At 42.2% G+C, this 24,131-nt stretch overlaps 1 protein-coding gene across 1 annotated transcript; it reads right to left on the reverse strand.

Annotated features, from left to right (window-relative positions):
- Positions 1 to 746: 746 nt before the first annotated feature.
- On the reverse strand, positions 747 to 23,730 carry jmy (junction mediating and regulatory protein, p53 cofactor). Its single transcript, XM_071901751.2, has 10 exons — positions 22,444 to 23,730; positions 14,691 to 14,864; positions 5,954 to 6,104; positions 5,242 to 5,411; positions 4,496 to 4,661; positions 3,861 to 4,051; positions 3,621 to 3,707; positions 3,235 to 3,327; positions 2,333 to 2,897; positions 747 to 1,488 (listed from the first exon to the last, which is right to left on the reverse strand). The coding sequence occupies exons 1-10, from the start codon at positions 23,314 to 23,316 to the stop codon at positions 1,175 to 1,177; spliced, it is 2,784 nt and encodes a 927-aa protein (XP_071757852.1). The 5' UTR covers positions 23,317 to 23,730; the 3' UTR covers positions 747 to 1,174.
- Between the last annotated feature and the right edge of the window lie 401 nt (positions 23,731 to 24,131).

The following is a 24,131-nucleotide window of genomic DNA, read 5'->3' on the forward strand; positions in this document are numbered from 1 at the left end:
CCATCTGAAACAGAGTGATAGCAAAAACAGCCTATCATTAAAAAAGATGACCAAAAGTGAGACCATAGATTCAAGTAGGTGTTCATATGTCAGTATGTGCTGGGGGTGGAACGGTATATGTCAAAATATTGACCTGGTCAGCACAAGTCAACAGATAACGTTCGGTTTAACCGTGAATAGTGATTTGGAAAAATTACACCATAACAGTTAACCATGACTGCTGTCTGTGTGCTAGTATTTTTTATAGTGTTGGTCCATGATTGACCATTTGAATTTACTGTCATACATCATTGGAGATACCAATTCTGTTAGCTGTTGCTAAGCTAAGTTTGAGCCTTCTTCACTGGCTCGCAAATTCTTCTAAAGCTCACAGAAGTGCCATCTCAAATTCTACAAATCTCTGCAAATAGATGTGAATAAGCAAACACAGAAGTTTATTCCATATTTCTATCTCAAACGGGTTGAGCTGCTAAGACTCTGATCCTGTGTGGGCTATCTGATGTGCTGGCTGCAGAGGTAAACAGTATATCTGCATAACATCCTGCCATGAACTTTCTCACTTAAACGCTGTAGTTCTATCAGCTATAGCAACTTAGGCTATAGCAGGTGGTATAGTTTCAAATTGAGCTTAATATCACTCCTCCAAAATTCCTCCATTGTGTTATGAATATGTATTTCACTATCTGTGTCTATTGGAAAAGTGAAAATGCTCAAAATAAGACAGTTAACATGTTTGTTTTTTGGGAATGTGGGGAATGTAAAAACAAAATCACTCGGTCCAATCAAACTAAAAACAAACCCATCACAGCAAGCTACAGTATAACTCTCAGACTTGAAGAGTGACATAATGAGAGGTTAGAGGTGACAGTTGTATCCTAGCTAAGGATACCACAGAAATAACAGAGAAGTAAAAGATTAGTGGTCCTTCTTTACAAACAAGACACAGAAGTAGGAAAAATGTACTTCAGGCCTGTTTTCTGCTGTTACAAAATCAAGGATTTTTGTTCACATTGCACCGAGGTATCTCAAGTTGATTTAACCCGGGTTTTGTCCACTGGATTGGGGCCGTCAATTTCTCTCGGTTTTGGCTCTACACGTCCATGAAGAGCAGGCCATAGAGATCTGGTGTGAGAGAGTATGTGTGTTTACAAAAAGTATTCTTCAATGAGCCAAACTAGTTTTCCCAGTCAGTGCATGGAAGGCCTTCATCTTCAGACTCAGACTCCGGCGAAGCCTCCTTGATCCTCCTCAGAGCCTCGTGAATGCTGCGGGTCAGAGCGTCGGCTGAATGCAGGAAGCCCTTGGCGTGGCGCTGCTGATCCGGCCGGGTCCGTACCTTCCTCAGCCTGACACCTTGCCGAATCTGGGCCAGGATGTTGTTGCTGTCATCGTCGTCTGGGTCAGGAGCCAGAACCCGGAGCTCGGCCTTCCTCAGGTGGAAGCTGCCCCGTTTCAGAGAGGCCAGCACCTCGTCCATGGGGGAGCTCGCTGCAAACACACACCGGCAGGAGAGTCATACTCTGGCATTTTATGTATGTAATGTGTCAAGAGGTGTGTCCAAGTCAACTTTGCTCGAGTCCCAAGTCAGTCTCAAGTTTTGAGGCACAAGTCTCTAGTCAAGTCCCAAGTCTAAATGTGGAACAGCAAGTCAAGTCAGAACAAATCAAGAGTCCAGTATCAATTTAATATCTTAAAGAAAACTAAATATCTAGGACTTTTCAATGCAATATGGTTTTAATAGGATTAAAACTTGGTAAGAGCAGTTGTGTGTGAGTTTGAATGAGTTTGATTTCTAGAATCAGTTACATCATTCCATACAAATTCAGAAAACAGAATTTAAATTCAGTTGTCTGGTGGAACAAATCTCATCATCAAGTCATTTACACAAACACAAGATCTCAAGTCAAGACTTTAGAAACCTTTTCAAGTCACCAAAGTCAAAGTCAAGTCCCAAGTCACCAGAACCCAAGTCAAGTCTCAAATCTTCTCTTCATGCATCAAGTCAAGCAGTTAAGACTGTGACTCGAGTCCAAGTCATGTGACTCGAGTTCCCACCTCTGTAATGTGTTATAAACTATAAACTATAAAATGTTTGCTCACAGTTCAGTTGCTGACATTAACTAGCAAGCCAAGTAGCCTAATGTTACTGTTTTCTTTATAGAAGAGATGATGTCATCACTTAAAATCCACTGGGACTGTACAGAGGCTGTACTTGTTCAATACATCCAGTTACAATTTCTCTGTTCAAAGAGGTGCATATCTTTCTGAGGAAGTCTGCTCTGCCAAAACAACATTGTGAAATCGGAATATTGATCATGAGTTTCCTCCTCACCTCTTCTCCACTGTGAAGAGTCCAGAGACGCCGTCTTCTTCAGCTTCTTCCTTGCTGTCAGCAGTTGGCTGCTGTCAAAGAAGCGAGGGGAAAAGGGAGCCAGGGGTAACGGAAGGGATTCAGACCCACAATTATGGTGCCGCACTGGGCTGCCAAGGAGATCCCTCTCCCCTCCCTCACCCAGCTGGTCCTCTGAGGGAGGAGGAGGTGGAGGAGGAGGGGGAGGTGGGGGAGGAGGAGGTGGAGGGGCCAGTGAGAGAAAAGCTGGGGAAGCAGAGTGAGGGAGAGCTGAGAGGGGAGGCATAGAGGTGAACGGAGGCAAAGAGTCAAGATTTTCAAGAGCAGCCGGTCCGATTGATGGTAAAGACACACTGTCACGGCCACAGGCATCAGATGGAGAGAGTTCTGGGAGATCTAAGATGCTCTCAGTCTGAACGCTGGCTGCCTGGGTGCCGGGGTGCTCTGTTCGCCCTGCTGGTGAGAGAGAGGCTCCTGCTCTCCTCCGGGTGTGAGTCTGGCTCAGACGCAATCTGCTGGACTTCAGAGTCACCTGGCCTGGATAACGCTGTGTGGGCAGTCAGCAAGAGTCAACAAGGGCTAGCCAATCAACAGTGAAGCAAGTACACAAGCATTGAGAGAGGGGTAATCTTAATGGCTCTATACACACTGTAGGTGTAGTTATTTCCCACCATCACGAGATCGGAGGAGTGAAGTGACTCCCGTTACCCGTAAAGACAGTCTAGTCATTTAAATCTGCTCTGCTGCAATGTGTACCATGCATATGCGCATTCACTCTCATTCATAAATTTGGTTGTCACAACCAAATTCTGTCAGTGTGTACGTAACCAATGAGAGGTTGATGGAGCTGAACATTAGTAGACAGTGGATGTCTGAGCTCCTACCTGTTTGAGGCTGCGAAGTCTGTCCAGAGTTCTCTGTCTCTCCTGACTCACTCTGGCATTTCTCTTCACCTCTTCATCTTCCTCAGCTTCTCTCTATACAGGAAAGAGGAAAACAGACGCTCCCAGGTTATCACATTTACAATTTGATAGAGTAACAAGTGTGCTAGTGCTTTTTAGGTGTTTGGAGGGTGTCCAATATTGGATTAGCATAGAGCAAAAGCAAATATACACAAGCTCGCACATCCAATCTCAACACCATCTAGCGTCTCACTGTAGCTAATCCTATGCGACGCACCTACAGACTCCGCCAGCACTGACGAACACACACAGCCCAGCTTTTACGGAGATGCTTGATCCCAAGCAACTAATAAAACTGTGGGTCATACCTGATGCAGTGCCTGAAGGGGACTGGGGTCCTCAAGGCTACCTTGGTGCTGCTGTATCTTCTGGTTGTGATTGACAACACAAATTTCCTATTAAAGAAAAACAATAACATATACATTATGTATTAGACTGAACTGCACCGATGTTATGTGTTTGTCAAAGATATCTTTAGAAGGCCACCACAACAGCTAACAACACGACTGCCTGTCTCAAAGTTAAAAGGGCCGCTGGTTCCTGCTTACCTTCTTGTTTTTGAGGTAGACTTTTTTGGCAGTGATGCGGCCCCTGCGGGCCTCTAGCTGCCGTGTCCTCTGCTGTAGGACACTGAGCTCTTCATCTCTGAGGGGGGTTGGCGGGGTTGCAGGGTCCTCTACACCCTGCATGGCATCAGGGCTCTCATAGGCATCATAGTACACCACCTCATCCTGTCGCTCTGGCAGCACACACAATTACATCAAAATACAATTATAAAATGCTGCTCGTGCTGGTCCTCAGTTCTGAAAGCAACACACCTATTATGCAAGCAATGTTAATGAGCTACCTGAAAATCAGCACTCACAGCATTACTTATGTGCTGCTTCGTAAGTTTGTTTAGCTGCTGCTCAGATTATATTTCTGGGCACAGAAATAACATTTTAATATTATTATGTTTTAATTATCTTTGTTTAAAAATGTAAGATTTATTAAACATTTGCATTCTTTCCCTTTTAATACAATTGGTACTGCCTTTTTGTAAAAGCAATAAGCCACTCAATGCAGAACTTTTTGATTTTAGAACAGCTTATAAAGCACAGTCCCTTGACGCTCATTGCTTAAACATACAGAAGGGACAGAATTTTTTAAACATCTTTGTCAGTAGAATATAATAGATCCTCACCTGTCATCTGCCTTCGCAGACTCTGCAGCTGGGCAGTTAGCAGCAGCTCCTCACAGCGCAGCACCTCGGCCTGAATATCATACAGCTGCAGTTGCAACTCGTAGTACAGCGCCTCCAGCTGGTCCAGACGCAGCATGGCATCCTCCCCACCTTGCAGACTCTGCATCTGGGAGCGCAGCCACACATTGGCATTAGGCTAAAGGGCATATGCCACTTGGTGGATGCTTTTATCCAAAGCGCCTTACAGTACTATCTTTGCATACATTTTTAGTATGGGTGGTCCCAGTGGGACCTGAACCCTGCAGTGTTCCTGCCATGCTCTAAGAACTGAGCTACACAGAACCACAAGGACAGACAGTAGACCAAGCATACTGCAGTTTTAATGTATGTTCACAAGTCAAGCAACGATTTGACCTCAAGCTTCATCCCCACTGAGTCATTTCCACTGTTCTAGAGCAGGATGTTAGTTAAAGGATATCTAAGCCGTGAGGTCATGTCTAACATGGCCATTATCTCGCTGTTTTTCCTTCTTTTTCTCAACTTCTCTGAATCCGTAAGTGAGCCTTTCTCTCAGACTTTTCATTCTGGCCTCTGATGCCCTCACTCAATTCCAACAGCCTTTAACAACACACCCAGACAAACTGCAGAATCTGAGAGTGACACACACACACACACACACCTTGGTCTACATCAGTGATAACAGCTTTCTTGTGACTAGCATGAGTGTGTGTCATGATGTGTGTTACCTCCTCCTTCAAGCCATGTTTCCTCTGTTCCAGGCAGATTTCCTTGGCCCTCATAAGCTGCAGTGTTTCTTTGGAAACAGCATACTGCAGCCGCTCCATGCGTTCAACTGCTGCTGCCCAGGCTGACTTGCCGAACTTCCTCTGGTCAACACGCATTCGCTCATATACCGCTGCAACACGCACACGAATGCACACACACCAAACACACGCACACACACAAACACACAGAGTAATGTTTATCATACACTGAAACAAATACTAGAGACTGACACTCAAGCAGTGTTCAATACAGTCCATGACTGCTTGAAAAACGACATTTTTGAGTTGAAGGTAGATGAAATGTGTTTCATAGTTAAACAGCAATTAGTGGGCAAGTTTATAAGCTGCGATAATAAGTGATGATAAAATGATAAGTTGAGATAATTTGAGGATTAAAATGCTTTTGGTGGAAGGGAAAGCTTAGAGAAAGCAGTTTGGCATGTGAAAGCTTGGAGATTAGGGTTTGAGAGAGGGTATGTTGGTTTTGAATGATCTCCACAACATCTCTTTGATGCTTTGGTGATGAATAGTTAACTGCAGTTTTGTTATTAAATACAAATTCAATACAAAGATTCAAAGGTCATACAAATGACATCTGCATGATGTCATTGTGTAGGAGAGGGAACTCCACGCTGCTTTATAGTGGGAGGAAATGACTCCTTTCTGTGTTTACCTTTCTGCGCTCGAGTCGTGGTGTCAAAAAACTTGACAGTCAGGTCTTGTATGGAGAGCACAGCAGCGTGAGCCTTCCTCTGCCACTCCTCATCTTCTTTCCTCAGGCTCTCCACACGACGAGGACCCAGGCGCTCCGTCTCCAGGGAGATCTGAGGGAGGTCAACGCAGGTCAGCGCGAGAACATCACCTCAAGGCCTGAGCAAGTCAAATCTATTTGCATCAGCACAGGTAAGGGAGGTTCAATGAAGTAAGGACCATTCAACTTCACCTCCTTGTAATACCAGTCAGTTACAGAAGGTGGTGCTTTGAGGTGAGGTAGCGACCAAAGGCATGCCTGTGCATGTTTATGTTTAGAGTGACACTAACCTAGTGTCCTACTGAGGTGGCAGGGCAATAAATAAATAACAAGATGAAGAGAAGATAAAAAAAAAAAAACTGAATACAATCAATAAGAAGTCTAAATTATATGGCAGAACACTTCCACACATCACAACCAGGGTTTATTTCTTTTTTTCCCTTTTTTGCAGTCATGACAGGCCATGTGCAAAGAGTGAGAAATAGCTGTGCCACGTGGAGTCCTGTCCTGGGTGTTGTCTGTGAACTACATCCCCCCAGAGAAGAGGAGAAGGAACAAAATGTACACAGAGAGCGAATAAGCTAAGCTCCCTGTCAGGGCCTCTGCATATACATCCATATTAATATCTCAATGTAAAACAGATGTGTGTAGGTGCTCAAAAATAAACAGCACCATAGTAATCAACGACAAACCTCACAAGGCCTTGTTGATTTATGTCAGCCAGCAAACTTAGTGCTTTGTGTTTTCTGTGTGTGTGTGTGTGTGTGCGTGTGTCCGTGTGTGTGTGTGTCTGCACGTGAGACACGAGAACAGGGAGGAGTTTTGGGGTGAAATGAAAAGAGTGAGTGGGGGAGGAGAAACGGAGTGAGGGCGTCAGAGACCAGAATGAAAAGTCTGAGGGGAAAGATCACTTTAGGATTGAGGGAAGTCAGCAGAGAAGGAAAAATAGAAAGATAAAGGCAAGGATTTCACTCAGTCCCTGTGTTGGCCATGATCTCATTGCTTAGGTATCCTTCAACAGAGGGGATATTCAGCCTCCACGCCAAGTACAGTATTTCGGTTAAAAGGGAGTGCATTGTTATGCTCTCAAACAGTGGAAATGACTCAGAGGTGATGACGGTCAAATTTCAACTTAGTGACACACATAAACACTTTATTTCAACACTGTATTTTTCTGTTTGCTGACAATATACATCTCTTTCTGTATTATGCTCCGTTTTGCCATGAGGTGTTTTTTCTTAGAACCTACATGAAACAGCTGGGCCTATATGTGACGAGAGATGAAGAGAAGAGCCTACAGCAAGGTCCAAAATTAACACCCACCAAGCACCAAATGGCTGTAAAATTTGTCTTTGGCAGATCAATCAGATCAGTCAGGTCACCCACCACACTGGCTGGTAACTTTGAGATGAAAATATACAGTCAGTCGGTTATATACAGTTTTTAGTCTTTGCCTGTTCTCAAACTTTGTCCCTGCTGACCACCGTACACTCTCTCTGATAGATTTGATTGCAAAAAACAAATCAAAGTGGTAAAATCTAAACTTCTGAAAACTTTTATCTCCTGTTTCTCTACTGTCGGGATCGTTAAGAAGCTTAACATTTGTTGAAGCTTAACCCATGTGGCGACACACAAGATGTGAGGCCACAAAAAGCAAAAAAAACATTAAGGCAAAGAAAAAAAAATCCATTGTGTAAATGAGTGAGCAAGTTTTAAATTAAACCTCTAATCTGCTCTTATCTTTGTATTAAATAGTACAGTATCTGATTCTACATGCAAAATAGCACTGAAAATGGGTAGGACACATATTTCTGTGAAAAATCTATTATTTTGGCCAGTAAAAGTTTACCAGCCTTTGGCAGACAAGCTGAAAAGTTACTTTTGGACACTGGCCTACAGTATAAGGATAAAATACTAGAACACCAGCAATGTATGAAATTATGTAATGAAAGAAAAAGATATCATCTCTAGTTATATCAGCTCTATCATCTCTAATCTGTCACCTGGCAAACCCCTCCCCCTCTCAGTTGTCACTTCCTGGTGTTAGTCTCAGACACTCAATCCATGACCTAATCCCTGCCTCATGAATAATACACTATTGCTTCTGCAGACAGCATAGCACCATTCATTTGTCACTCCACATATTCCTCTGGGGTGCAACAGAGACAGTGAGACAGGGGGAGAAAGACAGAGGCCAAGAGATAGCTAGGGTGATTGAGACACACTAATGTTGTACACCTAAATATTGATTTTTGTGCTAATACCAGCCCAAGTATCACAATAATATCACAGCAATAATTCAGTTGCATGGCTGCACTGAGACACAGTCCACTGAGTGCAAAATAAGAGCATAATGTTTTGTCATTGTTATGAAGTGTGTTGATGAATAAGTGAGACTGAACAGAAGTGGCCAGCTAAATGTGTCTGTAAATAAATAAATTATGAAATGACGCACAAGGACATAGTAGCAGTTTTAGAAAAACTCCTTTCTCAAATCAGATACTGACTTGCTTTATAGTATCAGTCTTCTGTGCAACATTTTGATACAAAGAGGGAGGGGAAGAGGAGTTCATGAGTGACTCAGTCCTCTCTTTACACCTCTCTGGTCAACAGCTGTTGGTGACAAAACACAGAGGTGTCAGACTCACACTGAAATAGACGTGACACCAGTTCCCACGGTAAAGGGCTGGGATTACTACAGATACACACCCCATGATGGCCCTTATCTCATAAGGTTAAAATAGCCATTTAAGGCCTTTGTGAGTGCCGTAGCACCAGATGTTAGGCACTACTAGTTTATTAGGCAGCCTTGGAGTATTGGATTACTATAACACCACTTAAGCACTAAAAGGCTACTAATGAAAAGGTTAGGTTGGTGATAACCACATTATGATGACCAGCGGATTTTTTGACAATCTATCGATTAATCGATTAATCATTTAGCCTATAAAATGTCAAAAATAATGACAAATGCCTATCACAAGTTACCAGAGCCCAAAGTGAAGTCTTAAAATTGCTTACTTAGTCTGACCAGCAGCCAAAAAACCTCCAAAATATTCATTTTATAATCATATGAAACGGACAAAAACAAGCAAATCTTAGCATTTGTGAAGCTGTAACCAGCAAAAAAATTGTATTTGTACTTAAATCAAATTACACACCAAATTCTGATTTTCCTCTACACAAAGCAGACTGCTTCACACTTCAATTCCTTTCATGATATTTACATCCTTTAAAACTGACAGTTAACATCTTGTCTTTCTTGTTTCTCATCCAAGCATCCTGGTAACCCATTTATGAGTAGTATGTTACTATCCGAGCCTGCTGCCACCTAATTTGCATTTTATGTTTTGTGACATTTCGCAATTTTGCGTAAAATTCACTTGACAATTGGATGTAAACTAGTCTTAGGGGACCACCATGACAACAGTTGCCATGTAATAACGCAGCCTATGTGAAACAGTAACTAGAGCTCACTATGGTACACAACTATCTGAAACATGTCACAGAAACCACATTTTTTATTCATGGCTGCCCTCTGACCTTCCAGGCAACAGGACACCCACACTGCACTGCTCTGAAATGCAATAGGGCTGCCCCACAATACACCATTCATCAAATACTTAACGCCCTTTGTTGCTGACATTCATTCAGGTGATCATTCATTCACCTATTCGTCTGCTCTCCATTCACTGGTTCATTTGACATGCTCAGATGTCTACAGTTTGATACATAGAGTGGAACAGACAGCATTTGCTGAAAACTGCAGCTATGTGAATTTTCAACTTAAAAGTCAGCCTGTGCAATCTCTGAGTGATTATAACAACCGTGAAATACCACACAAGAGTCTGCAGAGTTACACAAAAACACACATAAAATCCTAACCACACAATCCATCTAGATATTTTTGTGTACAATAGTTTCCATGTACAATCCTACTGTCTGTCTTCTTATACTCAACTCTAGTTGACCAGTTATACCAATCTATAGGCTAACCATCAAGCACATTTCTGAAAGCTTACAGCACTGTGATGACAGGTTTGCTTTACAACAAAAGCTTCACACATGTAGTGTGTATTCACACTTGCAGATGAAGATAGAATGGGCTGTAATTCTAGGAAGCAACTGATAGCTGGCTGCCCTAGTCTCTTTTCACCTCAACTAACTCACAACATCAACATCAAGCAGGATGCAAACTATATGTAAATCAGTATCCCGTCTCCTCATTCCCTGGTCCCTCTCTTTCCCTTTCTTAACAATGGAGAATCTCAATTACACTACACACTGCCACGTCTGCTGACTCATCAATTTTAGGGAAACCAACAGCCTATGCCTGCATGGAGAAGTTATTTGCATACAGCTTTGTTTTCAGCTGTTGGATTGCCCTGAGGGGAGCAGGTGGTTGAGCAGGAAACTTGGGCATCAGACAGAGTTAAGACTCTCAACAGGCTCCCTAAACCATGACAGAAAATAGCAAAAGGTTTGGGGGGGAACAGGGGTCTGGTGTGGTGGTGTTGATGGTTACCGCAAGTCTTAGGGAAGGAATAGACCTCAAGTCTTCAGGTAAAACTGAGTTGAATACTCCAACAGTTTCTTCTGAAAAAAAGTGACATTCCTTTAACACTACGTTTAAGGCTCAGTTTCACCTTATGCCATGCATTCACAGTAAAAGGAGCTCATCAAACATCCAACAATTTGTTTTAGTGGACTAATAGGTAGTAATAGGTGGTAATAGTAGGTTTTTGACAGCTAGAAGGCTGCATAGAGGGGAGGCAGATCCCTAGCACCGGTTTTACAACACTTTCCAGAGATTATCTAGTTAGTATAGATCTCTATTAGGGCTGCAGCTATCGATTATTTTAGTAATCGAGTATTCTACCGATTATTCCATCGATTAATCGAGTAATCGGATAAGAAATACTTTTGCTTTATTAAAGAGCAATAGTAAATATACAAAAGAGAAAAGCTGTCCGCACGAAGCTGTCCATACGACGCTGTGATTTACTGAAAACGAGGTGAAATAATTATTATTATTGATATTTATTACTAGGCCTAAATATCATACAAGTTCATAAGACTGGCTAATGTACATTTATTTACTATGTTGAAGGGTTGCCCTACACCTGCTGACCCTACTCACTGCAATCAAACTAAACTGAATATACCTGCTGTATTGGACTGGTGCATTTTAGGCTCCAATTGCTACTTACACCACCTGATATTTTGCTTTCTGGGGTATTTTATGCATCACTGTGAGGGGAGTAGGTGTGTGTGTGTGTGTGTGTGTGTGTGTGTGTGTGTGTGTGCGTGTGTGTGTATGTGTGTGCGTGTGTGTGTATGTGTGTGTGACTATCATAATAATAACATGAATGAAGCTCAGGCTTTCACAAATTGACTGCAGCATTTTATTTTCTGTGGTTATTTTCTTGAGCAAAACTTAGCTAACTTAGGGACATCATAACTAGCCACCATATTGATTTACGTTCTTAACTAGCCATTACATATAGCCATAATTAACGTGCATTCTTTACTAGCCTTCATCTCATCCCGTTTTAATATTAAGTGCTGACTCCGCCCACCCGGGCCAGTTTCGGCGTACGCCGGTAGCAATTACAAGTGGACCATATCCTACAGTCCCTGCTCTCAGCGGAGGGAGGGAGCTACGCTGTGTGTGGGAAGCGCTGTGACCATCAGACCTCTCTGGATTAGACAAGCAAGTAGAGAAAACCGGCATCAGCCGAACCAATTTATTGCCAAATGCTTTGGGATTCAACACATTAACATTGCTTCCCATGGTCAGAAAAAGTCGGCAGATTTGTCGCTAGTCGCTTTTGAGAAATAAAGTCGCCAGGGGGGTCTGAAAAGTCGCTAAGTCTAGCGACAAAGTCGCCAAGTTGGCAACACTGGATCCGAAACTTTGGACACTTTCTGTCGTTTTCTCTGGCCTGTCTCTTCTCTTCGCCCCTCGCTATTTTCTCTCTCTTTCTCCAGCGCGTTGTGCAACAGTAATAATCATCCGTGCGAAACACTGAGTGTGTATATAGTTATATGGATTAAACGAAGCTTCGATGCCAAGAATTTGCATGATGATTTTTAGTAATCGAGTTACTCGAGTTTCTCGAGGAATCGTTTCAGCCCTAATCTCTATTACATCTTTCTCTACAGCACTGGCAGGATTGTTAATCTAGTCCACATGCCAATGACTCAAAACGGGGAGCAAAATTAAATAATAGTCTCAGGACCAAGGCAGCCAGTGGCCAACCAGTTTTTGAGCCTGGCTATCCATAATTTGTAGACAGCAAGCAATAAATTCTATTTTTGTCTGTATTGTGTTATTGTAGTAGAAGTTGTAAAAGTTTTATTATACTTCATATTGGTATCAAAATTCAAAGATTCTAGTATCATGACAACGCACAAAATTCTAATATCATGGCAACACTGAATTACAGAAGAGGCAGAGAAGCTTAATTCCCATTTTAGCTACCTAAAATTGGCTTCCAGTTTAATATTTATTTTAATAACTTACTAATTGCTTTTAAGTCAATAAATTGCTTGGTCTCAGCCAATATCATGAAACTGTTGCTTCCTTAAGTGAAGAGGTCTAGTCCCACATCTGCAGACAAAGTTCTTTTAACAGTTCCAAAGTCTAGATAAAAACAAAAAGTGATTGAGTATTTTAGACCCAGGTCACTATTTTTTTTTGCAACAACACACTTGGGGAAACACAGTCAGCAAACTATCTACTTTTAGCATACAAATAGAAACTCACTTTTCTAAACTTGCATTTGACTTATATTTATTGCTGTCCTTATGCTATTGCTATACAAGTTTTATTAATCAAGTCGAATATGGGTCTTGATTAAACCAGCAGTTCAACTCTTATTAGCACTCTTATTATAGCAAATTTTACAGCACTTCCTTCATACACACTCAGAGAAACACATCCACAGTCATCCGTATAGGTTACTGGCACCATGCTGGGTAGACAAGCATGCTGGGTAAGGAATGTAGTTTAGAGGAAGGCAAGAAACCAGTGAGGGTGAAACCAGTGAGAGACAGGGAGAGGCAGGTACAGAGACAAAGATAGACAGAGACCGCATGTATCAAGTTGGATAGCAAGTAATACTGCAAAACATCCAAATATAGCCATAGACCAGCATAGGCTACCAGGGTTTGATAATAAGGATTCCCCAAGGGCCCGAGGCCAATGACACTTTGACTTGGGCCAGTTGCTTGGTCAGTCAGTGGCCCAATTGGACCAGTGCCAAAAAAGTTCTGGTCTTACTATTTCTCACCCGGGGATAAGCCTATTATCTTTGCCTCTCTTCTCTGCCATTGGCCCACTTTCCTCTTGGTTGTGCTTTTTCTGATCAGCTAGCTTGGACACCACCTCCAGCAAAGCTGTGTGGAGTGGACACATGTAGCAGCTACTTCCAAAAACAAAGGAAAAAGCAAAAGGCTGTTTCTTTTGCATTGGAAGCAACCTTGGGTTGAGAATGCTAAATCAATCATATTGTGCCGTTTATCAGTAATTTCCAAGTAAAGTGGACTGGGCTTTTCAAAAACATCTACAAACATCTACATTACAGCACACACTCAGCGACCTGTATGTTGGCAAAGCAGGAAGTTAACATTCCCTCATCAGGTCCGATTAAGATGGATGAATGGAGAAACTCCATGAATTACCATTCTGATTTTCTTGTTTTATTGGTTGTTGTTTTGTTTTTGCCATGTTACTGCTGTTTGCATTTACAGAAATGTTTCTACCAGCTGGTTATGAGGGCATATTAACATTTTTAGTTGGTAAAAATCATGCATTTCAACTATTTACTTTTTGTTGTTTATTTTTCAGGCATTTTGCTGATGTATTTCATGTGCTGTCATTTTATATTTGATAGCACTAAATTACTTAAATGTATGAGAAATCAGTTATCATTTTTGCCTGCTGGGCGGGTGAAATATAAGGGGCAAGTGGAACTCTCTATTGACCTGACCAGGGAAGTAAAAAAATTCTTAACACTGAACCCTGTACCATACATGAGACAGTAGAGATTAGGCTGCAGATTGCTTCCCTTTTCAAGGCTCTAATGAAGCAAAAAACCACAAGGATGAGGTGGAGAAAGTGTGGAAAACAGAGGAGAGCGTGCTGAGCCTGCAGAATTACTAAGTGGTTTAGTGGCTGCTGTAATAATACTTATGCTGGTTGTTAAGCCGCTCTGGGCGGGGAAAAAGCCTCTCTTGCTGATCCTCTGCTCTGTTTGGCCCTCCTCAGCCCCCAGATGTAGAGCTACAGTGTGGCATAGACTGGCTACTACACCATCCGCACCGTCCAGTTAGCCTCAGCAACTAATGCTAATGTCATTACAGAGGACTTAGGAGTGTAGGCTCCATAGAGGATATTAGAGTGCAGTGGTTTAGGGCGTATTTCCCAGCACTAACCATGGCTTTTAAAACAGACAAACCACACAAATAACCCAACTGTTACAGTACGCTACAGTTAAGGTGAGGCAGCCTGACAGAGGTCAAAGTGTGTTCTGGGACAGAGCAGTTAGCCAGCTAGAGTGAGATCTAAAACCTACTTAAATCAAGCCCTAAAGCAGATGGTAGTTTACATTTGTGTGTGTTTGTGTGTGTGTGTGTGTCTGTCTGTGTGTGTTACCTTGATCTGCTGCCTGCGCAACATGGCCAGTTCCCTCATGTCCCTGAAAGGCTGAAGCAGGTAGTGGTAGAGCTGAGTGGTGGCCTCCAGCAGTTCTTCGTAGGCCTCGTCCTCCTCTGGGTAGACCTCCAGCAGCTCTACCATGCTGTCCATGGCACGGTGCTTCTCCAACACCTGGAGAAGTACACACACAAAAAGATACAGCTTAGATTTGGTGCAGTCATAGGCCTGCAGGATGTAAAATATTCCATTTCAAGGTCAAATACTTCATGCCGGGAAGGAAATTTACCCAAATAAATAGTCATAACAAAACGACACATTTTCAATATGCTACAAGAAAATATTATCAGGCATACAAGGAAATAGTCTAGTTTGATTCAGTTAGTTATATAAAAGAATGTAGGTGTCATGCTAATATTGCTGATTCATTGGCAAAACTGGATGTCAGTGATGAACTAATTCATAATTGCAATGAGGCCTGAACAAAGCTCTTTCAAAGCTTAAGGAAAAAAAAGTAAGCCTAATTTATCATAGGCAAGGTAAAATGAGCAAGAGTGTGTGTGTGTGTGAGTATGCGCACGTGTGAGTGAATGCGCACGTGTGTGGTGTGTGTGTGTGTGGTCAGGAATGATACCATAAAATACGTTCTTTCAATGTTGTACAATGGGAATAAATTGCCGCCAACTGTTGCTGATGCATACCATATGTCCAGCTATCCACAGACTGTGCATTGTTCCTGAGATAAACGCTATCAAAACAGCTATTGTACACACAAACACGATTCATCTCCCAGCTCTCAGGAACCAGTAGCTCCAATTCATACAGTACAATACTTCTCCTTCAGTTCTGCCTTGGATAATATTGAAATGTACCACCATCCAATCTTAGTCCAAAGCGGTGAATAAAGTGCTCTTCTTTCTGCAAAGAGAGCTACAGATATGAATAGTGACTCTTATATTAACTCCAGGCTGGTTTTCCATAGCCCTCCACTTTGGGGACTGGGGTAGACACTGCTCGATTCAGCTCTAACACTGCTCCTACTGTTTACCTTGGCCCTGTGTCTCCCTGGTAACCACTGGCCAACCTTGCACCGACTCCCTACCCCTGCAGCTGCTTCTAGCCTGGGAAACCCCTAGGCTCAATGATCGGACTCCTGCCTGGACATAGGAGGTATGCAAAATTGTTTGTGAGTTATTTCAAATCATAGCTGTCAAACTTTGATTCAAACAGAGTTCCCTAAACCATTATTTAACTGATACAAGGACTGGAGAATTACTTTCCACATGCTGCACAGTGTAACAATAAATTATGGACATTGGACTGACATCATTTCCTTTTACTAACCCTCTAGCAACATTCTCAGTTCCTGGTATAATTCTTTTTACATAGTTAGGTCTATTGTTTGCTGAGTGAGCCGTTTCCAGCCAGAAGGCCCAGACGTCCCTTTAGCCTGACTGTTACAGTGTGGTATCTGAGCTGCCGAGCAGGTAGTTTTAGGCCAACAGGGCTAGCTGTCCCATAGGTTATTGTTGATATTGTTGGGTGATATGTTGGAGACCATGTGTGAGTCTCAGTGTATTTGCAGGGTCAGCGTAGTGTAGATGTAGTGCGGTTTTGGGATGCCAGAATTTACCGCTGAGACTTCTAAAAGGTACAGGCGCCGAATTCAACGAACACATTCCATGGAAGCTGCCAATTTGATAATCCCAAAGACATTCCTGCTCTCACCACATCAGTTTCTGTGTATTGGTTAATCAAACCTTAAATGATATACTAAATAGCTGATTCAGACGTGTTTTTACCAACTTAGGAACTTTCCAAAGATGAGATCAGCTTGGTTTAACAACACTGAGGAGACTCTACCTGTCTTAATCAACAACCCATGGCACATCTCAAAATAGCACATAAATGTCGCTGTCAGCTTATTAATGAAGACTAAATGCACATCATGGGACCAAATTACACATATTTTAGCTTATCTACCCTAGCCTAGGTCTGGCTCAAAATTATAGCTAAAGTTATCTTTTAACCACTTAAGAGCCCTCCTGGCCATCCAAAAGTCTGGGCTAAAGACAAAAAGCTATCGAGACTGAGATCCAGGCCCCTAGACCTTGTCATCTCTTAATCACCTCTTATTAATACACATTTTTACAGACATATTATTTGTTTAAACCCCTTTTATTGTTGTACTTTCCTGTGTCATTCTTTTAGAACTCCGTTTTTAATTCCTGTGTGTCATCTTTCTTGTGTTTATCTGAATGGCTTTTAGTGCTTTTAGTGTTTATTAGTGCTTCATTTAGTCTTATACCTGGCCTTGAAAGTTAGATGTTGCACTTTTTTTTTTTTGGCCCTTTTCCCTATTTTCTCCCAATTTTGTCGTTGCCAATTCCCGATGTGCTCCATCCCCGTCGTTGCGCGACCCCCTGTCAGCCGGGGAGGGTGTAGACTATCACGTGTCTCCTCCAACACACATGGAGTCGCCAGCCGCTTCTTCTCATCTGACAGTGAGGAGTTTTTCCAGGAGAGCATAACGCGTACAACGGTTCATGCTATCTCCCCGAGATCCACCCCCCAAACAGATGCCCTAGCCAAGCAGTAGGTGTCGCTCCTGCAATGACGAGGACAGGTTCCCTCGCCAGCTTCCCACCCACAAACACTGCCGATTGTGTTGCGCCATCTTTTAAACTTTTGTGGTGGAAAAAAATCATCACCAGCAAGGCTTTCTGTTTGCACACACAAAAAATAATGACACAGCAATATTGACCACCTGTGATTACTAAAACGTTGGCTGAACTATGAGGATGACTGCTACTTTGAATGTCATTGCTTCTCACTTTTCCAACCAAATGGTATGATCTCATTAAAACATAATGATCATGTGGTAAATTTAGCAGTTAACAAGTTCACAAGGAGCACTCGAATGCGCCATGAGTGAGCAATTACAGGACATTCCCACTGATAAGAGCTATGGCAGCTACCAACCTCAGGCACCTACAGTATGTCCGCTGTAGCCCTATCATCAGGTCTAACTCTTCCAGTTTGTCAGTGCTAAATCTGCCCAGTCTTGCTTGAGTACTTTTCTCTCTGCCTTTTAATTCAAGTGTCTGAGAGCAGGAACACGCCTTAACTGTGCTGTGAGCAGACAATCTTTAAAAGCCTACACCACCTCTGTTCTATCAGCTGAGAGCTATATTTAGGAGCTACAAAAAACAAAGCTTCCATTGCAAAATGAGTCTAGAGGGGAATCTCTCTGACAAAATTCTATGGCAAATTTGAACAAGCAAAAATAAAGTGCATTTCATGGGTAGTACTGAGTTTTTTGTTGAAAAGCCAACATCTAAAAATCAGCAGAACCCCAACTCACAGCTAGAAATGCATTTGACAATGTGGGTTTGTTCCCTAAGACGTTTATTTAATTCACCGTTTCTGAAATGTGGCCAGAATAATAATAAGAACAGAGTGATAAAGACAGAGAGGTACAGCTTGATATAAAGCTGCTTAAAGGCTGATATCTAGGCTACCTCTGTGTATGTGTAGGGCTGTACAAGAGGAATTATGGGTATTTGTAGCCAGCAGAGGCCATCTGAACAGGTACTGCACAAAATATTAGCCTACTACTTTTGGCTCAAAGAAAATGTATAGACAATTGACAGACATGATTGATGATAGGCAGGCTTCATGTTTTCTGTACACTAAACATGTAGGCTATTAGTGAGTAACACAGAGTAAAAAAGCCCTGCATACCCCAGCATGAATCATGTAATGTGTAGCCTATAAATTAAGCTTAACTGAGACTAGTATTCCTGCTATGCCACTAAGCTATGGCAAGCTAATCCTACAGCTGCAATGGGAAGCTAACATGCATACTCACCATAACAAACACACTGTGTACACACACACACACACACACACACAAAACATAGGCACACCAATACGAATTCACATAATGCACTGAAGTCTAGGGGCCAGCCAGTAAGGGCACATTAAAGGGAGATTAAATCTATCTAAATTTATAAATTTAGGCCAGACTCTCCTAAACTCTGCAAGTGACTCAGATCTATGCAGCAAACAGGGCTGCAGTTTTATTGAAACACTAGTCCTGGAAAAAACACTTCATAAAAACACCCTTTTACATACACTGCAGGGAATATTGTGTACCTGGGAAATTAAATATGGCATGAATCTATGTGGTATAGCCTAATGCTAAATGATCAGTGCAGTCTGAAAATGTTCAAATACAACCCCTCTGTATCTCCGATGTAATGACACAGGTTTGATTTGAATTTTTGACCGCTGAGAATGAAACACCATTGACTACAATTTTAAGGACAACTTTGCTCTCTCTTCTGCATATTAATGCACCATAGTAGATAATTAAATCCAGCACAGAAGGCACTTCACATCACACAAAATAAACCCACATACACATTTCTTATTACGCTCACACACTATCATGAGTACCACTGAAAGTTTCTCACACGCTTACCATGTCGCTGTAGGCTATGTCTACACTGCTGCTGTGAGGGTAATGGACTGTATTTAATTGTACATTATCCCTGTAAATTTTACCAGCTGTCCATTATAATAAACTTTCATTCCATTCATTTTAAGGAAAAACAAGCTTGGTCAATTTAAAAAACATCACCAGGCATCGATTCAGAACGAACAAATGGGAGAGTTTACATCCACAGCACTGAAAACAGGTTAATTTTCAGGAAAATAGGAATCATTACTGCTAACATACAATAAATTGTTCTGCCAGAGCATCACATTAGGAAGTTAGCCTGCCGCAGAGTGATGGTGTAACTTTTATTTCACAAAAACAAGAGATTGGATTCAAAAGAGCTACCTAAGAATGCTGCCTATAGCACCCAGAGATAGTTGAGTGGTTAAGTCTGCCAACCCCGGAGCCACAGGTATACCATTACTGACCAGCCTCTCGCTCTGCTTTTCAATTGAATCCAATTTTAAAAAAATCTCAAGGTGAATGGACTGCCCACTCTCCTTTTTTGAAAATTAATGCTGAATATAAAAGGAGGATTAGTCTTAATTATATGTGCTTGGAAATCTTTCACATACTAACAGTTTAGATTAGGCTATTCTTTTAACCTTATATGTTCCATACCAATCACTGTGTTGCATCAAGCCTGTTTTAATTGTTGTTCTCTTCACTTTATCTTCCCCTCATTAGATTCATGACTTACTTATTCATATTGACAATGTTATCACCACTCACAGAATGACAACATAGTGACTGCCAAAGCAGTTATTAGCTTGAAACATGTAAGGTTAAGTGTAGCCTAGTTGTTAAGCCTAATTTTATTTAACAACAGGCCACAGATCAGGTAAAATTGTACAGTCAGCGGTGAATGATTAACTGATGCATGGCCTAAATCTGTAGAATGTTTCCCACTAGTCAGTCTTTGCATATTTGACACACTTATATCACAGACCAGGCTGGGGTTGCGAAAAAAAAACCCACTTCGTGATAAATTGTGATAAGGGCACTACAACAGTGATTCTCTGCCTCCCAGTCCAGGGGTCTGCTGAACATCAGCTACTCCGTCACCAGTAGATGAGATCACTGCATGACTGAGCACTGGGTTGTGATACGCAACGATCCACTGTGACGTTCTCTTTGCTTATGGGCACTACTTACAGGGCCATCAAGTGTCTTCAGTTGCTGCTCTCCCTGTCCTTTATTCAACTCACATAATGGATTTCATCCCAGTGTGTAGTCTCTCCTTCACTGTATAATCAGAGCGTCTCTATACAATTGTTCTGAATGGGATGTATGGGCCACACTACATAGCAAAATCCTAACTGACCACTGACCTATTTTATCTCAAAAGTCATATATGGTGAAAATCTCATTTTGCCATAAAAGTAAATCATATTTTCCCTCCTATCTTGACATGTTAATTCTTCTATGCTATAGGCTATCTAGTGTAGGGCCTCCTAACTGCTAGGACCATTTCAGTGCTTTGCTTATTATGCCCATAGTCAAGGGTTATCAAAGACGGACTTTGTTTCTCACGAGTGAATGATAAAGCTCATGTTGCTTAGGTCTCATACATTTCATTGAAGTTGACACAGTAACCCAGTTATTGCGAATGGGATGTCTAAATCAAGACAATGTAAACAATGACAGTGACAAAAATGGACTAACATAGATTTGGAATTTGGATTTACGACAATAGAGACTTTTTACAGCTATTGGTGGGGTTTGCCACCTAGCTACTACTTAGCAAGTGAATATTATATGGAAAGAGGGCATGTAATATTATCAAAAACAGTACGCAGCATTAGTCACATTAATGTAAAATAAAACTTTTGTTGTGGCTCTATGATGCTTTAATGCCCTTCTATTGGTGTTGTCAAGGTTTTAAACTTATTGCAAAGTGGCATGTGTCACTTGTAGCTGGAATTTAAGTCAGTATAGCAAGCTGTTAGACAGTTAGGGGTCACCAGGTGTGCCACATTTAGGCTGCTCAATTTAGGAATAAGAAAAAAAAATCCTAAATAGTACTCAAACATGAGATTAAATAACTAGAGTTGATCCGCCACACATGGGTATAATTTGATACAGATCAGCCCAGCAATTGCATGTCACAAAATACAAAGAACCCTTTGCCTCTGCTGCTGCCTGGTATTGTGGCTTGCCATCAACACACACACACACACATCTGCTGACCTCCCTTGTAATAATAAGGTAATGCATTACCCGTCTTGTTTTTACAGGTTTCATCATTACCAGCAGTACAGAAATAGTCACCCCTCATTTTGATCTACACACAGGATGTAAATGCAGTCAAAGAAACTCACCATGGAAACAACCACACATAAGATGTTTATACACTCGGTCGGTCCTAGCCTACCTGATGATCTCAATGTCTTTTTGATGAGATCAGGTGCCACAAAATGGCTACCTTGTCCAAAAATGCAAGGATGCGTGCTAGAAGAGATTTGTCATATATGTCTACATATGTGACAAAGAGCATATTTCTTTAAATAAATCTGTTCCTGGTAGAACCCAGCCCTACTCAGCTGTTTGTGGTTTGTGAGTCAGATAGGTGAACAAAACAACCGAGGAGGTGAAAGGCTTTGCCTCTTCTCAAACACAGTGACTATCATGACCATGGCTTTATTGATTCCAAGCTACAGTAGTTCTGTACTTTCCAATCATGTCTAATCTCAAAGTGATGCTGTGTTCCGCACATATTTTTCCAGAGACATCCAAGACAACACAATTGTTTGGATGTAGCTTCTCACAGGTATGTTGAGCTTACTGTGTCTTAAGCATCAAAGCAAACCCAACAACTGTGGAGACATACTATTTCTCTAATGTAACTCCACCTCCAATTGTTCTATGCTTCTCTGTGACTGGCTTCAACCACTCAGCCAACTGAGTGTCATGGCCAGCCCAGAGCATATCATATTACAGGCCTGTGAATGTGCAGCAACAGATGGCAGCTCACAGGCTTAGGGGAACAAAGGGAAAGGAGGAGAAAGAAGAGACCATGAGGCACACTGCACCGACACACATGCACTCATCAACCTATGGGCACAGTCTGTCCCTCTGAAAGTGTGTCCTCTAATTCAAGACAGAGATGAGCTCAAAGAGCACATCAAAAGCTTAATATTCCTTCTTTATACAGTAAACATTCTGCAACTTATGAGTTGTTCATTTCACAAATCTGAACTCCTATCCTAACTACAAGGATGTAAAAAAATATATATATTATTATTTCACCTCTTGGAGACGTCTTTTGGCCCTCTCCAGCGCATCCTCGTAGCCTTTCTGTCTCAGCTCACTCAGGTTCTCATAGTACTCGTCCGTGTCGTCGCTCTCAGAGAAAAGCACCTGTGAGAGTATCTTCCAGCCGCAGGTGTCAAGGGCATGGCCCAGGTACACCTGCAGCTGGTAGCACAAAGCATCCGTCTCCCGCTGCGAGACCTCAGGGGCACCGAAAAGCACCGTCCACATGCCAGACTGCTCCTCTGGGAACGGAGGTAAACATGGCTCCAGGTCCGAGTTGACAGCACAAAGCTGGAGGTGGGCAGCCCTCATGTCCTGGAATGAGAACAGCCCGGCCCAGCTGTAGTCCTCATGGTCGTTGCTCTCACTTTCCCCTGGGTCTCCATCATCCGGAGAAAGAGGCGCCCCCGGGAGATCCACTGGATCCAAGACCTCGATGTCTATTACTTTGGGTGTCACAATATCCCACGACCCCAGTGTCTGGCTAACGCATTCAGATGTCCTTGAACTGCCGGCCGTAAATGTTTTCTTTTCTCCAGCTAGACTCTTTGTTGCCGGTTGTCCTTTTGGTCTAACTTTACCCGATGGGCAGATTTCATCTTTCCTTATACTGGGACTTTTTATGTGTTTTTCTGCCACGAAGGCACCGGAGACAGGAGATGTAACGTTGGGGTTACAGTCGAAGAGTGAATCACGAAAAGTGGTCCGTCTCTGTATGGTCCTGTTGTGGCAGGTTATGGCGAACTTTCCCTCAATATCGTTCCAGGCCACGATGAAGACAAATTTATGCCTTTCTTTTTCGTCGAATATATTGGGTCGGACAGACACCCATCCAGACTCCAAAGTATCCTCCATCGTGAATGACATCTCATTCAGCCAGTAAAAAAATCCCAAGTCAAATAAAGTTAGCTTAGCCAGAAAAAAATCCCCTCCGACGTCGACGCTAAAACGCTGCTGTTAGCTAACGTTAGCTAGAAGCAAGCTAAGAAAATAAGATTTGGCAAGCCTAAAGCGAGCAAGCCGCCGGCTGGCTGATTTCGGGAAACAAAGGCTGTCCAGCTTTGTTTACACGTTGTCAGCTGTGTGAGAGCTGGTGAAAATTCAGCTAACCAACCAAACGATTGCTAGCTGGATTTGGATTCAGACATGAACAAGTTAAATCAACCAGATACCATCAGAAACAGCAATGTAAACGAAGGGAAAAGTCGGCTTCATCAGGTAGATAATGTCGGTTGTCATGACACCTGCACGGCTACCTGGCTGAGGCTCGCGCTAAAGCTGCCTCGCTCTTTGTCCGTTTACAGACAATGCGGTCGCGCGGCTCCCAGCGTCACGTGTGAGCTTCTGTTTACAAGCAGTCAAGGTGCGTGCTGTCAAATCCGGGGTGGGATTTAGCTGCGCCCACCCCCCTCCCAAATGCTGCATTCATATAATGTGGGAAAGATGGTAGATACGAGCTTCCTACTTGAAAATGCCGTTCACTTGAGATTCCAGCTCGTAGATGGTTTAATTTAACAACAATCAACATGATATTAGAAAATACGCGTAATATACATTGTAAACACCTGAGCAACATGTAAAAAATAAGAAAAAGAATTAAATAAATAACAACAACAAAATCGTCATGTCAGGACACAGCTATTTGCTGGATTTTTTGTTTGTAGTTGACGTTGCAATGTTTG

This window comes from Centroberyx gerrardi, chromosome 2 (genome assembly GCF_048128805.1).
Source record: "Centroberyx gerrardi isolate f3 chromosome 2, fCenGer3.hap1.cur.20231027, whole genome shotgun sequence".
In the NCBI taxonomy this organism is placed as follows: domain Eukaryota; kingdom Metazoa; phylum Chordata; class Actinopteri; order Beryciformes; family Berycidae; genus Centroberyx; species Centroberyx gerrardi.

Bases quoted from the DNA above. Each gene is read 5' to 3' on its own strand.
- jmy (XM_071901751.2), bottom strand. From the start codon at position 23,316: ATGTCATTCACGATGGAGGATACTTTGGAGTCTGGATGGGTGTCTGTC. The intron at 6,105-14,690 runs GTAACACACACA...GACCTCCCTCAG, and splicing joins TGCGCAGGCAGCAGATCAAG to ATCTCCCTGGAGACGGAGCG. The intron at 5,412-5,953 runs GTAAACACAGAA...TGCGTGTTGCAG, and splicing joins CACGACTCGAGCGCAGAAAG to CGGTATATGAGCGAATGCGT.